The 15,941-nt window shown below is 36.8% G+C and overlaps 1 protein-coding gene across 1 annotated transcript in view; it reads right to left on the reverse strand.

Moving 5' to 3' along the window:
• Cttnbp2 (cortactin binding protein 2) overlaps positions 1-15,941 on the reverse strand; it is a 71,078-nt gene that overhangs the window by 19,967 nt on the left and 35,170 nt on the right. Inside the window, exons 10-12 of the mRNA XM_048786032.1 lie at positions 7,125-7,211; positions 6,943-7,042; positions 131-283 (exon numbers count right to left, since the gene is read on the reverse strand). Coding sequence (XP_048641989.1) covers positions 131-283; positions 6,943-7,042; positions 7,125-7,211 — 340 coding nt within the window. The remainder of the gene's footprint in view (positions 1-130; positions 284-6,942; positions 7,043-7,124; positions 7,212-15,941) is intronic.

Raw genomic sequence — 15,941 nt, forward strand, 5'->3', positions numbered from 1 at the left:
TATGGGATAAGTCCAAATTAAAGTTAAGTTAAATAAAGAGGAACAAGAAGCCTAACTGGTATTCTGGGGAACAGAAGGGCTAGAGGGTATCACAGAGCTGGTAGAGTGGACTGTCTACTGTAACCTTTACCTTTTTGGAAAGTGCATGGGCTTTCAGTGCTGCGATTCTCAAGAGGTGCCAAAAAGTCTCCCAACAACTCAGACAATGAAGATCTTTCCAAATTCTCTAAGATGATGATGATTTTCTTCTTAACTGGAGATTGTTTCACTGGAATCAGACAAGCTGTGATCAAAAAGGAAATTAGGGATTAAAGTTTTTACAAGAACCTATATAAACTGGCAATTTTTTTGCTTTGATGATCTTTTAAATAATTTATTCTGATTTGTTATATATGACAACAGAATGCGTTTCAATTCATATTACATATAAACAGCACAATTTTTCATATCTCTGGTTGTATATAGAGTCACACCATTTCTGTCTTCATACGTGTAGAGTAATGATGTCCATCTCATTCACTGCCTTTCCTACCTCCATGCTCCCCCTAACCCTTCCTCCCCTTTGCCCTATCTAGAGTTCATCTATTTCTCCAATGTGTGCCACCACACACCCCCAGCGCCATCTCCATTATGAATCAGCATCCTTAGAGCAGAGAAAACATTCAGCATTTGTTTTTTTGGGGATTGGCTTACTTCACTTAGCATGATATTCTCCAACTCCATCAATTTACTGCAAATGTCTTGATTTTATTCACTTTTATTGCTGAGTAATATTCCATTGTGTATATGTACCACATTTTCTTTATCTATTCATCTATTGAAGGGCATCTAGGTTGGTTTCACAGTTTGGTTTGTGAATTGTGCCTGTGTCCCTGTAGTATGCTGTTTTTAAGTGCTTTGGGTATAGACCGAGGACTGAGATAGCTGGGTCAAATGGGTCAAATGGTGGTTCCATTTCCAAGGAATCTCCATACTGCTTTCCAGATTGTTTGTACCAATATGCAATCCCATCGGCAATGTATGAGTGTGCCTTTCCCCCATATCCTCGTCAACACTTATTGTTGTATGTATTCTTAATGGCTGCCTTTCTGATTTCTGATTTCTGAGATGAAATTTTAGTTTTTCTCTAATTGCTTGAGATGTTGAACATTTTTTCATATATTTGTTGATTGACTGTATATCATCTTTTGAGAAGTGCCTGTTCAGTTCCTTGGCCCATTATTGATTGGGTTATTTGTTTTGGGGGTCAGCAAGATTGGTAGATTGTAATGGACATCATTATCCAAAGTACATGTATAAAGTCTCGAATTTGGTGTCAACTCTGTTTATATAAATATATAAACAGAGATATGAAAAATTGTGGTATATATGTGTAATAAGAATTGTAATGCAAAAAAAAAAAAAACCCAAAACAAAGTACATGTATAAAGGCACAAATTGGCATGAACATACTCTATATACATCTATATAGAAAGAAATTAAAGAAGACCTTAGAAGATAGATAACCTTGCTCTTGGATAGGTAGATATGTATATAGAGTTATCAAATATTTTGATGAGAAAAATTTAAAAGAAGGAAGATATAAAGTGTTATCCAAAAGTGGTATGTTGGGCATACTCTGAAACTGCTGAGGGAGTATGACTCTGGAAGAGAGTCCGACATTCCTTACTGCTGTTGGAAGTGCACACGAGATTCCTGGCTCCCTAACAGATTTCAAATGGAACCAACCCAATGGCCATCAATAAGTAAACAGTAATATATTTATGCAATGGATATGAAAGTGAACAAATTACAACTCTAAATAATGGAATAGAAGACTATTACAAACAATATATTAAGCAAACCACCAAAGAATATTATTTCTAAGTCAATCTGGTAGAAAAACGAAATGGAATGAAGTGGTCACTAGAGACTAGGAATGGTTGGGGATAATGGGGATTAAAAGAAGCCTAATAAGAGACAACAAGGCATAATTAAGAGTAGAGGAATTATTTCTGGTTCTCCTTTAACACAGTAGGGTAACAATTGGCTAAAACAACCTATATTTCAAAATGACAAGGAGAATACAAAATTCCCAATACCTAAAAAATGATAAATGTTTGAAGAGGTAGAAATGCTTACTCTCTTGATTATATTATTACACACTGTTTACATATACTAGATTACCATAATGTATCCCATAAATATGTGCTAGTATTATCCATAAAATCTATTATTTCAACATGTAAAATTAAAAACAGGAAACACTAAAAATATAATTTAGCCACTTACATAGAGGTAGTCAAACTATAAACCAAAACTAAAAAATGATTATTGCAAAAGATTGTTCATTGATCTGTAAGTATAAGTAGTGTTTTATATATGTCTCTTTCATGATACAAAAGATTAAAATGCTTAAATTACACATACATAAAATATTCATACAATTATGTGAACGGGTCCTCAGAGAGAAAAGCAGATCCCTCCTATCATTTCACAAATCTCACAGAGGTTAAAGTGATTGGACTAAGGTGTTAGGAACAACAACAGTAAGGAAGGAAAAACATCTAGGACTTATAAGTCTTATTTGAGCATTCCTTCTACTTGGGATGGGAGGGACTGCTTTCCTATCAACTCAAATTGAAAGATGCAAAATAATGGGCTATTATTATTGTATTTAGGAAATGAATAAGTCAGTGTACAAAAGAGTTAAACAGTGCTGGCACTATGAAGTACGCAGATTTTATTAATATTTTACTATATAGATTTACTATATAGATGTCAATCTATGTAGTCCTTCCTATATACCATTTAAAAATTAAATTTCAATTTTTAGATGATTCTAAAACTTTCCAGTCTTATTCAAATTAACCTTGAAAAAAGAAACAATTTTAAGTATTGAAGAATAATATTGTCAAGTATTCTGCTTTTCACAAATACTTGGAGAGCAGATTCTCTATTCCTTCTTGTTATTTATAGAGAATGCATTCAAATTTCAAAAGAATCCTTGAACATTATAAATGGCTCTCCTCTTAGACTGAAAAAGATTTCCTGGAGGCTACAAAGCTTTGAAAACCAGAAGACTAGAAATAATAACAGCCACCTTTCAATTTTAGTTGTACTTGTAGGTGGCTATTACAATGGGGTCTGGTTGTGCTGGATTCTCTTCAACACAGCTAGCAATAAGAATGCTAGAATCCTATGCTTTCCAGAGTTCAAATATTATTCAAAATATGTGTATTGTGGAAGTATAATAAATGCATACTTGGTTTAAACAACCATTACAAACCTTTTCTACTCAATGATTTAAAAAACTCAAAACACCAGGTTGATGGTTTGTATATGTTTTTATGTAATTTAAAACTGAAGGCCTCCAGGTTTTCCCTGATTTGCTAGTTCAAGTGCCTTTGAAGCTGTTCCAACTAATTAAAAGTGTTAGAGAGAATATTTAACTGCATCAAAAAAATGTTTACCTATTCCTCCTTGCTACATGTGCTATGTGCTAAGTGTTATGGCATTCTGGAGGTGAGGGATTCTACCTAGGGAAAAAGTGGATTTTTATTAGCCCTATTCTGAGGAATGGAATCTTTACAGATGGACAGGTCAGAGGAAGGCCTCCTAGATTTAAGAGAAATTTTTTTCTAAACGGAGCAGTTCACAGCTCCAACACATAAAAAATGGGGCATCAAATCAAGGTGCACTGACTATGAGCTCATTGCTGATACATACCTCAAGCCAGGATTGGGCTGGGGGATTAGGATGGTGCCATATGAATGGAATAAGATCAGACAGTCACCACCATGGGCAGCATCAGAGTAGCAGTGTGCTGCACATTAGAATCACCTGGGATCCTCCCCTGAAATTCTCAGTGTCTCTGATTAATCAGTCTCTGTTGGGTATGGGGCACTGACATTTGCAAAGCTCCCCATGGCTGGAATTTCAGCAGACCTGCTCTTCTGAAGTCTCAAAATCCAGCCAAAACTGAAAAGTGGAAGATCCAGAATGAGATTTGGGGGGACCAACCAGGGAATCAGTGAATTCTTTACAGAGGGGCATAAACAGGACTAGACAGCTGCTCTGAGGTCCTTACTCTGGTGTGAAGACATCAACTTGTGGGGAAAGAAATAAGAGAACATATCTACTCAGCTCTTACAACTGTGGTGAAGGCACGAGGTGAAAAGAACCTCTCCCAGAACCAAGGTACAGAATAGAAGGCATTTTGAGAGAGACTCAGTAAGACATGGTGTTTGACTTACAGAAAGGGACAGACAGGAAGAATCAGAGATGCACTGAAGTTCCCACTGAAGAACAGGGTGTGCAGTTAATGGAGACAGCACACAACCAAGAGTATGCTTGCAAAAGGGATGATAGTGATGGGCTCTTTTAGGACTGATGTGTCTGATAAATGAAGCATCCTCTCTGAGATATCTAGCAGTGGGTAGGACATCATGAGGATGGGAACACCAGGGAGAATTCAGGCTGGGCATCCAAATGGCTTTTTGGCCACAGGTCAAAAGGAATCTACACATACAAAGTGCGGCAAGTGGCCTTCTTTTATGTCTACATAAATTCTGATCAGAGTCTGGTTAAACCTTTAAATTAAAAACTGAAGAGTTCCCTATTTCTTCCGTGGTCATCAGTGAACAGCATGGGCCCTTTGAAGAAGATGGTGGTAGTGGTGAAGGGTGTTTTAGAATATGAAGAGTGACATCAGTGGGGGCAAGATGAGAGGCTGACAACATAATGCTCAAGACATACATTCCGAGAACTTTAGATTTTATTCTGGAGCCTTTGGAGTATAATAGTGGGGGCACTGATGAGTGGTTTTGTATCCTAGAGTAAGTCTCCTGAAGTCCTCCATAGGGTCCTTGGTGGGAGTGAGGCCTGAGGAAATAAGAAGAGCAACTGAGGCCTCCACAGTCTCCTTACTGTGGGTGGCAGGGGAGATGGAGAGCGACAGCAGAAGGTGAGACAAAGGGAATGGATTCAACAGGACACACAGACTGCCTCTAGGGACAGAAAGGCAAACTAAGGGATCTAGAATGTTCCAGCTGCTCACATGGCAGATTACAGTCAAGCTCTTACCAGGTGAACTTTGTACTAATGCTTTAGTTTTGTTATTAAAAGTGAAGGAAGATTTAATAAATATTTAATAAAAGTGTAAGTCAAATATAGACATAAAAATCCTTCTGTATCCAAAGACATGACATTTCCTACTCCTCTCCTTACAGTAGTTTTTATTTGTTTTAGTCTATTGTTCAAAAATTTTTCTTTCCAGGGGCTGCGTTGCAGCTCAGTGGCAGAGTGCTTGCCTAGTATGTGTGAGACACTAGGTTTGATTCTCAGCCACACCTAAAATAAATAAAATAAAAGTCCATTGAAAACTAAAAATAAAGAAAAAATAACAACCAAAAACTTTTCTTACCAAGTCCAAAGCATTTTATCATTATGCTTTGTCATCAATAACTTCCTTATCAACTCCTGTCCTCTCTGCATTTATTGCTTTCTATCTTTAAGCAGGTTCTTCCACTTTCTGATACCTGAAAAGGACAAAGAATCCCACCACCACCCCTTTTTTTTTTGCTTACAATGTTTCCTGCATCAGAAAATTCACCCATTCACTCCACACATAATTATTGGCAATTAGTACACAGGCTAAACAGAATAAGCTATAGTACTAGCTTTCAAGGGCCTCAGAATAGAACACACGCAGGGGGCAAAGCAGAAACCCAATCAATACCTTCACTGCCTTCAACTATAGTCAGGTCAGTACAGGGGTAAAAAAGGTATCTCCAGATGTTCCCTAAGGGGATATGGAGGGATCAGAGAAGCCTCCACTTGAGGTGCCTGTAAAGCATTTTAAAGAGGTTTTTCCCCTAGTTTCTAGTGGGACAGAGGATGATGTCTGCTTTATCACTAGTGTTCAACATAGTCTGCATGGTCAATGTCATGTGGTTGTCATACAGTGTGTGTGGGAAGGGTGAGGGAGTTTACATGTTTACGCTGTAATGTTAGTTAGTGGCAGCTGCAGTCTTCACAAAGACATGGAGTGGAAAGGCAAAGGACAGACAAAGAAGAAAGAAATGCCACATCCCGCCGAAGCACAGACCATTGGTTTAAAAGAAAATCAGGTAGATCTATGCTCCAGAATGGAAGGCCTTGAATAGCATGGACTCAGTGCAAGGGCAGTGGAGGGGTAGGTTGCAGGAACCACAAACAACTTCCAGTCAGAGGTCTGTAGGCCAGTGATGAGTGTTCAAGAGGAGAAGCCATAGGCAAGAAGTCAATTACAGGAAAACAGATGTGCCAATGGGAATGGATTAAAAAAAAAAAAAAAAAAGGTCAATGGGATATAACCACAGTCAGGCTATGGACAAGGATGAAAAGTCCATAAATGAGTAGAAACAATGACACCTACTTGCGTGGTGCTGTTGTGGAGATTGATTAGTGTACACAATGCATTTTCCAAACAGCCAATCAATGGCATACCAAAGTGAGATAAAACAGGCATTAAGGGGTGTATTGAATGTAGAGAATTTGTGAATAACCAAATTTACTTAAAAATAATCTTTTTCTTTTTTACATCATCATGCACCAGCAATTCTAGACAGCACCAAAGACATAATGTCCAGTCCCACAAGGGTGAATTGCTTCCACTCCCCCTGCTACCCTTAGTATACTACTAGTGCCAGTTATAAGTGTGCTCACAGCAATTACTGATTTATAAAAAGGATTTTAAAAAGAAGAGAATGCAAGGTGCTCAACAAATGCAACGTTATGCACATAAAAATAATTTTTTGGCAAGCATTCATCTGGGTTCTCTACTTTCACCCCACATCTACCAAATAACTAAAAAGTTGACTTAAACCTTTTTCTAAGCAATAAAGTTTATTTCCTTTCAATAGCATCATTGAAGGGCATGCCTTTGCGTTATCACCATCCAGCTTGCTGAAACTGTCTTACCGCTACTGATGAACAGATCTACTAGCTGTTCCTTGGAGAAACTAGCATCCACTTCAGCTCTCACTATTTCACAGGAGAATCCTGCAGTCAGTTGTCTGTACTATGATAACAAAACAGAATGATTAGTTCTACACACTTTCCAATTTTCAAATAAAAGGGAATGGTATGAAATTAATCAATACCTTCATGCAGAGTGCAAGCTGATGTGCTATGTATTCTTGCAGGCTTCCTTCTGGGCCATGGAAAATGACATTATGATATTGCTCAACCTGTTAACAAACCAAGAAAAACCCTTAGGTGAAGATGCTACATTGAAAAGAGGAAAGAAAAAATGGGTATGTAGGGATGGAATTCCCTTTCTAGTTATCCTCAGATCATCTGGTTGTAAGGTTTAAAATGTCTTAGGGATCATTTTATTCACTGGGCACTTGAAGTTTTTCATTTCATGTGAAACATGGGCAAAGAATCTTTAGCAACAGCTGACATTTTAATGAAAAGCATACATTTATTTGCTTCCTACCATTTTCTACAGAAGGTTTAGCATGGTGACTGAAAAGTTTACTAGAGGATTTTGTCTCTTGCAGATGCTCATTACTTTGAATTTCCCAATGCTTATTTTATTTTTTAATAGGTAGAGCAGCAATGCATTTCATTAAGAAATTTTGGAAAATATAAAGTAGAATAAAAATCCCTGATAGTATCAACACTGAGAAGCAAAAACTGTTAAACCTTTTTCTTTTCAGGTTTTAGTTTACGTAGTTGTGTGTGTGGGAGGATATATGAGTGAGATCATTTTACAGCTGTTGTATGTCAAAGAATATCTTTGTGCAGATGTCTTAGGTAAAATACTACTTGATGGGTATAAAACTCCTGGGTAAACTTTATATATTATTTCATCCTGAAATTCAGTGTTTTGATTACATCTAGGTAGAGATGGATCATTTTTACTTTTAAACAACAAAACATCCTGCCTGGATGCCTCTAGGATATTTTAAACTTTATCATCATATTTATGAATATCAAGAGAACACGTGGAGATTCAGCATGCCATTGGACAGAAAGCCAATTGCCATCTACCCAGGGCAGAGACAGCAATATGTGGAGGGGAGGTCAGGTTTCCACTTCAGTCATTCCAGGTCTGTGCCCCATTCCTAGCACACAGACTTCATAGAAGTTTTCTTCTTTGAAAGGTCTTGCATAAACAAATCAAATCAAATCAAATCCAGACTGTCGAAGTTCCAACTTAATCAATACAGTTGGTACTGCTCACATGTGAAGATGGAGCCACCAGGACTTAAGGAAGTGTTAAGCCTGGAAAGGTCTGTTCTCTCTAAAACTTGGGACAATGTAAAGACATGTGTCTTTCTACTATTATTATTCCTCTATTTCACTCTCATGAAGTTGCCCCTTTCACATCACAGGGAACAGCCACAACCTTGATGGTATATCCTAAATATGTCCCTGGGTTCTTCATTATAGAAAGAGAAAAATTCTGGGATATAAAAGGGAGGCTTTAGGGGAAACCCTTAGCATGTACTAAAGAGGGAACTCCTCCTATATCTGGGGACTTTAAGACTTAAGCTTTGTCGTCCAGGGAGATCAAGACATGCTTGAATGACCTCTTTCAAAGGGGGAAATTCAGGTTTCACTACCAATTGTCAGATGGTGAGGTAAGTAGAGAAATGTCCATCAAGGAGGGGTTCATTTATTTAGGGCTGTGTTTTAGCGTCTTAAAGACAACATATTTGGTAAACACCAGTGATATTCTTTGAAATTAAATCCTATACTTTGGTAAGCCTTCAATAAAAGCCTTACCAATGCCTGCAAAGACAGTGACTGGAGCTTCCCAAGGATGTTAGATCCCACAGCCACAGGATGAACTTGGCATTTGCCTGGACTATTCTCTGTGGTATTGGTGGTTTGTGAGCCAAGAAATGTGGAGGTATAGGCAAGGACCAAGACTGGGGTGAGAACTTCTCCAAAGACACAGGAGAGAGAATATCCTAGAAAATCCAACTAAGGTTGACCTCTAGTCTATAGGGTTATGGCTCCATGAGACTTTAGGGATAAATTATTATTAAAGAATTACTATTGTCAGATGTGGTAGCACACAGCTGTGATCCCAAAGGATCAGAGACTCAGCAAATTAGCAAGACCCTTAGCAACTTATCATATTCTCTCTCTCTCTCTCTCTCTCTCTCTCTCTCTCACACACACACACACACACACACACACTCACACACACAAGAACTAGAGATGTAGTTGAGTGGTAAGGTACTCCTGGGTTCAATCCCTCATACCAAAAAAGAATTATTATTAAATAATCATCTTCTCTAATTTGTATTGGTGAGAATGGGAAGTCTGGGGAATATATGGTTATATTTGTCATTGAAAAAAAAATGTCACCCAAACTGGGCATGGTGGCTCATGCTTGTAATAGCAGCAGCTCTGGAGGCTGAGGCAGAAGGATCAAAAGTTCAAAGCCACCTCAGCAACTTGGTGAGACCCTGTTTCTAAATAAAATCTTAAAATAGGGCTAGGAATTTGGCACCCCTGGTTTAGGCACCCCTAGGTTCAATCCCAGATGTAGATCCAAAAAAAGAAAAAAAAATTGCCCAATTTGTGTAGCTTGGGCCTCTTTCTCCAAATCTTAAGTGGAATATGGGTCATTAGGCTTCCAGGGCTTAGGCAATTTTTCTTCCATTATGCTTTTCAGAACGTCTCCTTTTCTGGTTCTATTTCTGAGGAACATCTGTAATGTTTTAAGTTCTGCCTCTCTAGTCTCTGTGAGGACATTTGTCCTCTTAACTCATCATTATTATAACACTGTTCTTCTCCTGAACATTCTGGGAGAGCTCCTAAACTTTAGTCTTGCATGGTATCAAATAGAATATTTACCATTTCATTACTGCTCGTCGCAAGTACAACTTCATGCCATTGTATTTTTAGTTGTTCCTTATATGTCCACGTCCTTTCCAACACTGTTTAATCTTAGCTCAGACTCTACAGTTTTCTTCAGTCTGTCCACTCACATTCTACAGAGAATATGAATTTCCAAATATTTTGTACATATTTTTCTAGTTGCTGTGGTCTCATGTTCATGTTCCCCATCCCTCAATTCATATGTTAAAACCCTGGCTTGTAAGATGGATGGCATTAGTAAGTGGGGCCTTAGAAAGTAACTAGTGCCCTTATAAAAGAGGCCTAAAAGACCCCTTGTGCCTTCCACCACATGAAAACCCAGCAAAACAGTGTGAACCAAGAAACGGGTCCTCTCCAGATATTGAATCGACTGATCCTTAGATCTGAACTTCCCAGGTTCTAGAATTGTGAGAAATAAATTTGTTTATAAGCCACCCAGTCTATGCCATTTGTTGTAGCCATCTGAAAGGACTAAGACAACAGTAAATAATTTTCCCTAGGTTCTTGGAATGACAATTGTTCTGTGGTTTTCTTTCATAGACATATTAATTTTTTAAATTTTTTTGAGAGAGAGAGAATTTTAATATTTATTATTTTTTAGTTTTCGGCGGACACAACATCTTTGTTTGTATGTGGTGCTGAGGATCGAACCCGGGCCGCATGCTTGCCAGGTGAGCTCGCTACCTCTTGAGCCACATCCCCAGCCCAAGACATGTTAATTTTTTATTATTGTTATATGGTGTGAAACCGGGGAAAGAATTTTGTAATGAAGCAGAAGGTGCAAACCTCTACTGCCTTTACTTGCTACCCATTACTTTTCTGGACCCCTTCTTTAAGGGGTCCACTGAGTGGAGGACAAGCTGATGTCTATAATTGCTAGTTAAACTCCAGGATCTAGGAATAGCTGAAGTGGTATGGACTTCTCCCATCCAACACAGTAGACAAATGCATGAGGATAAACTGCACCAGGCTCTTCCTATGTCCATCCCCACCTGGAGCGCAGTCTCACCAATCAGCAACAACTTCTTGCTGGTATATTTCTAGCTGCATTTTCTAAGTGAATACATAAGAGCAGGGAGCAGAGGAAAATCTTATGTGCTGAAAAAGCAGAGTCTAAATACCTCAATTTTCTTTTTTCCCCCTAAATTTTATAACTGGTATAAATCTTACTTTTGTAATCATTAGGAAGACAGTAAGAGAAGGATGATAGTGTTTTCTACCTAATTTCAGGGAGGCCTCATATAAGTGGGCCTAACACTGTATTGACCCTGAAGGTAAGTGAAAAATTTTCCAAATTCTTAACAAAGAAAGACTCAGTTCTATTTTTTTTCTGGTATTTTAAGTTTTTTGTCATACTTCAAAAGTACTTTAGTGGGAAATAATATAGTAGGTACTGGTAGCCAGGTGCAGTTTTAAGCCAGAACCCTTGAGCTCACCAAATTAATCCAAATGGCTATGGATTGTTAGGTAGAGCTTCTCTCACAAGGAATCAATTGTTTCATACCAGTGAAACAGGATACAGATTTTCAAGATTTACTGAATGTCTATCCCTGAGATTTTCAACTAGTATTGCAATTTAATCTTGTTTCACTCCCAAAGACAAGAGTGCTCTATTCATTACAGCCATCCTGCCAAACTGCCTACACTTCCTGAAGATTGATTTTGAAATCATACAACAGCAAAAACCCAACTTCATAATAATCTGTCTTCAATTTCAACACCTCATCAGTCCTCAGATTGCAGGAGTTTTTAAAGGGAAAAACAGAAAACATTCATTGAAAACATAAAATTTCATTGAAAAGGCCATTTGGTAGAAGTAAACCCTTTGTATTTAGTTAGTCTAATATCACTCGTAGGATATGGTGGAATATAAATAAATAAGTAAATTATATAGGTAAAGGGAAAAACAAGCGTGCCACATTTTCAGATCATTAATACATTCTAATACACTAGGAGTCTCTTATTTCAGGTATTGCACAATTTTTTGGTAATTTTTTTTGTAATATTGGATCAATGAAGTATAATTATGTTGGTTACCATTTAAAATCTGAAGAAAAAATTAATTACTGTGAGTAAATTACTGTTACTCTATTGATACTGGTGCAAACCTGAAAAAACTTGGTCAAGGTAATGCATTTATCTATCTCAGAGCTATATTACATTTCTTTGAATATAGAAATCTTGGATATGATAAAAATGCATGCTCCATGCTTCCAGCAGAGGGCTCTAAAGATAAATGGATGAATGGATGAATGGATGGATGGGTGGATGGAGCTATAGGCCGACTTTTTGGGGGGGTGGGGATTACAACTGTCCTCATTGTGTTTAAAGGAGATCTGTTCTTTGAAAAAAATCAAATTAAATTCAACTTTTAAAATTATGGTCTAAATCAGAATCATCAGAATTATTTCCTTTACAGTGCGACATTTCTGCTTATTAGTAAGGGACACTGGCCTTATTATCACAATTGATACCAATGCCTTTTATTCTTGTGTCTTCACAGCCTATTCAGGAAGCTCATCACATGTCAGTTTGTGAGACAAAGGGATTCTGGAAACAAGTGACCTAAACAATGGGCCATCACCCTTTTATTTATTTTTCACTACAGTGTTTTTCTGCAGAATAGAGTTTACTAGAGGAACTGTGGTCTCCACTACTGTCCAAGTGGAAGTTGTAATGTGTCCTTAGATTTGTGGCATTTGAAGCAGTAACCCTCATCTTTTGCTCAGCATTTCACTCATACAGAATCTGAGAAAAAGCTTCTGCTGTCCAGAGATAGTTTTAGGATAGCTTGTGCTGAAAGACTAAACTCAAAACAGAATGAAAAATAAAAGGGCTTTAGCTGAACAAATAAAACTGGGATAGGTATTCACTTAAAGCCATATATGCTTTATATCTAGGAATTTTATCCCAACCTTTTCTGACACTGAATTTTAAAGAACTAAGTTATTTTCAATTTTAGAGCTATGAAAGATAGTTATTATTGATTCATTCGTATAAAATTCCCCAAACAACATCTGTTGTTTATGCTAGTCTCAATAGGGTGATAGTAATTTACTCCCAGTGATAAACTTTTTTGGTCATATTTTAAATGGTAACCAATACAACTACACATGATTTGATGATATGGAATGAAAACCTTTAACAAAAGATTGGCAATATCTGAAATGAAATCTAATGGAATGTGTACATTAGAATGTATGAATAATCTGTCCATCTGTACGTCTATACCCAGCATTCAGAAATAAGAAATTGGACTTCTTCACATTAGAGATAATTTTAAACATTGCCGGGACCCCCTTTACAGAACAGGTATAAGGGAATAACCAGAATTCAAGAGTAATTACAGTTTATATATAAAGAGAGACACTGTAGTAGAGATATATTTTTAAATTAGCTTATTGAAACTTTAAAAGTCAATATCAGTTTTGATTACTAACTTCAAATAAAGACAAGTCCTCATTTATTGACACAGAAATAATAATTTGGACATTATTGCACTTATTTAAACAATAAAGCTATACACTAACTCTTGAACTCTTGTTGCCTTGCCTGCCAGCCTCAAGCCCTCAGGAACTCTATATGCTCCAGATGATCTTTGGGCTGCTGTCTGACCTACTGCCTGGAATCTTCTCCCATTGTTGTCCTGGGAGCCCAAGGACCTAGCACTGGTACTGGAACCACTTCTTTTTTGCTCAAACTAGGGAACTGCTTCCTTATTCTGCGAAGACCTCACCCAGACTCATTCTTCTCCTTCATGATAAAGATCAGGCTAGAACAGGCCATCAGCTAAAGGGGCTGATGGAGCTTTTGTGGTCTGTCTTAGATACAAAGCTATCACAACATTATTTTTATGGAAAATAGCAAATTTATTTGGGTGATGTATGAAGAATATGTAGACTCTCCTAGTCATGAATCTTTAGGATTATTAGCACAGCACATATTGCAGTGGATGGCCAACAAGTGGAAGAATCTCAAGGATTCAGAGTCCTTCATTTTAACATTGGGCTTGGATTAGGATGATCTACTCAAGTATTCTTCTAACATATTAAGTACTCACTGAGTTACTGAAATACAAGGTTGAAAGTAAGCTAAAAAAATCAAACTGGCTAAGAGTAATGTTTTGAGCTCAGTTAATGAAAAAAAGTTCAACTATTGCAAACAAATTGAATAAGCTTTTAGTGATTAAATATTCAATAAGGTTAAGCATTTCCCTATTAACTCATAGGCAGATACCTAAAATTTACTTCAATTATTTAACAATGCAATGAAAGTATTTAAAAATAGCATCATTCTAGCCTGGCATAGTGGCTCATGCCTATAATCAATTTACTCAGAAAGCTGAGGCAAAGGTTGCAAGTTAAGGCCAGCCTGTGCAATTTATTGTCTTTGTCCCAAATTTTAAACAAACAAATAAATAAAAAAGACTAGGTCCCTGGTAGAGTGCCCCTGAGGTAAAGCCCTAGAACTGAAAAAACAAATAAAACTAACATTTTAAAAGATAGAACAGAATTAAAATGCCTGACTTACAATGTCTCTATCCATGAGGTTTTCTGCATGCTTAACACATGCATTTTAACTTAGTAAATTCATATATGATTAAAAACTGATTTCTGCAATTTTTTTTAGAATTTAACCTTTATTTTTCTATTTATTTGTTTTTATGTGGTGCTGAGGATGAAACCCAGTGACTCCCATGCTAGGCAAGTGCTCTACCACTGAGCTATAATCCCAATCTGGGTTTCTGCAATTCTTAATAAACTGTAATGGCATGCATGACTAAAACAGCCTAGTTCAATTCTGCAGGTCACACCAGTTATTCCTGAAGGACTTGGGGCACATTACTTCAAACACTATTTATTTATTTGTAAAATGTGAGCAACTGATGCAAGTAGCTATTCCTAGAATAATTAAATGGGACCATCCACATACTTAGAACAGAACTTGGTATATATAATACAGCTCAATAAAAGTCAGCTATTACTATGTATATTGATTATAGAGATTTTCAACAGTTCAATACAGATCAATATGCCTATAGTTACTTGTAGCACTGAAGAAATATGCTACTCTCTGGCTCAAATTTCCCCAGTGGTTTCTTATCCTATTGGGAATAAAATTCAAAGTTCTTGATTTGTCCTGCATAATCCAGTTTCTGGTCATTTCTCAGATTTCATTGACAGTTTATACAACTTTATAGCTACCATTCCAACTGCCTCAAATATCCTCTAAAGGCTACTCCTTTACTTCATTTGGTTTTTTAGTTCAAATGCCACTTGACAGATTTTTCAACAAAACTTCATCTAAAAAAAAGGTATCTTAATACAAAGAATCAATGCAACAAAGAGTTGCTTCTCTGAAAAGATCAACAAAATTAATTCTGAGCCAAACCAACCAAAAAATGAAGACCCAAGTCATTATAATTAGAGATGAAAAAGGAGATGTCACCGACATTTCTGAATTCCAGAGGATCATTAGGGACTTCTGAAAACTTATATATCAATAAGGTAGAAAATATTGGCAAATTTTTACACACATATCATCCACCCAAGTTGAACCAAGATGATATAAAAAACCTAAATGGAAGATTGTACAAAATAATCAAGTTACATTTCATTGAAGTGATATAATGTTGGTTCAAGTATGCAAATCAACAAATGTAATTCATCACATAAGAACAATTAAGGACAAAAGTACAGGATCATCAACAGATATAGAAAAAAACCTTCAACAAAATTCAGTACCCATGCATGTTAAAAAACACTGAAGAAATTAGAGGCAGAAGTAACTTCCCTGAACATCATAAATACTATAGATGACAAATCCAAAGCTAACATTTTACTGAATGGGGAAAAACTGAAAGCACTTCCTCTAAAATCAGGAACAGCACAAGCTGTCCACTCTCACCACTCCTATTCTATACAGTTTTTGAAATTTAGCCAGAGCTATCAGGTGTGTAAAGGAAGTTAAAGGAATTCAAATATAGGAAGAGTCAAATAATTTCTGTTTGCAGATGATATGATCCTATATTTAGAAGATCTTCCCCCCACCAAAAAAAAAAAAAAAAAAAAAAAAAA

This window comes from Marmota marmota, unplaced genomic scaffold (genome assembly GCF_001458135.2).
Source record: "Marmota marmota marmota unplaced genomic scaffold, marMar, whole genome shotgun sequence".
NCBI lineage: Eukaryota > Metazoa > Chordata > Mammalia > Rodentia > Sciuridae > Marmota > Marmota marmota.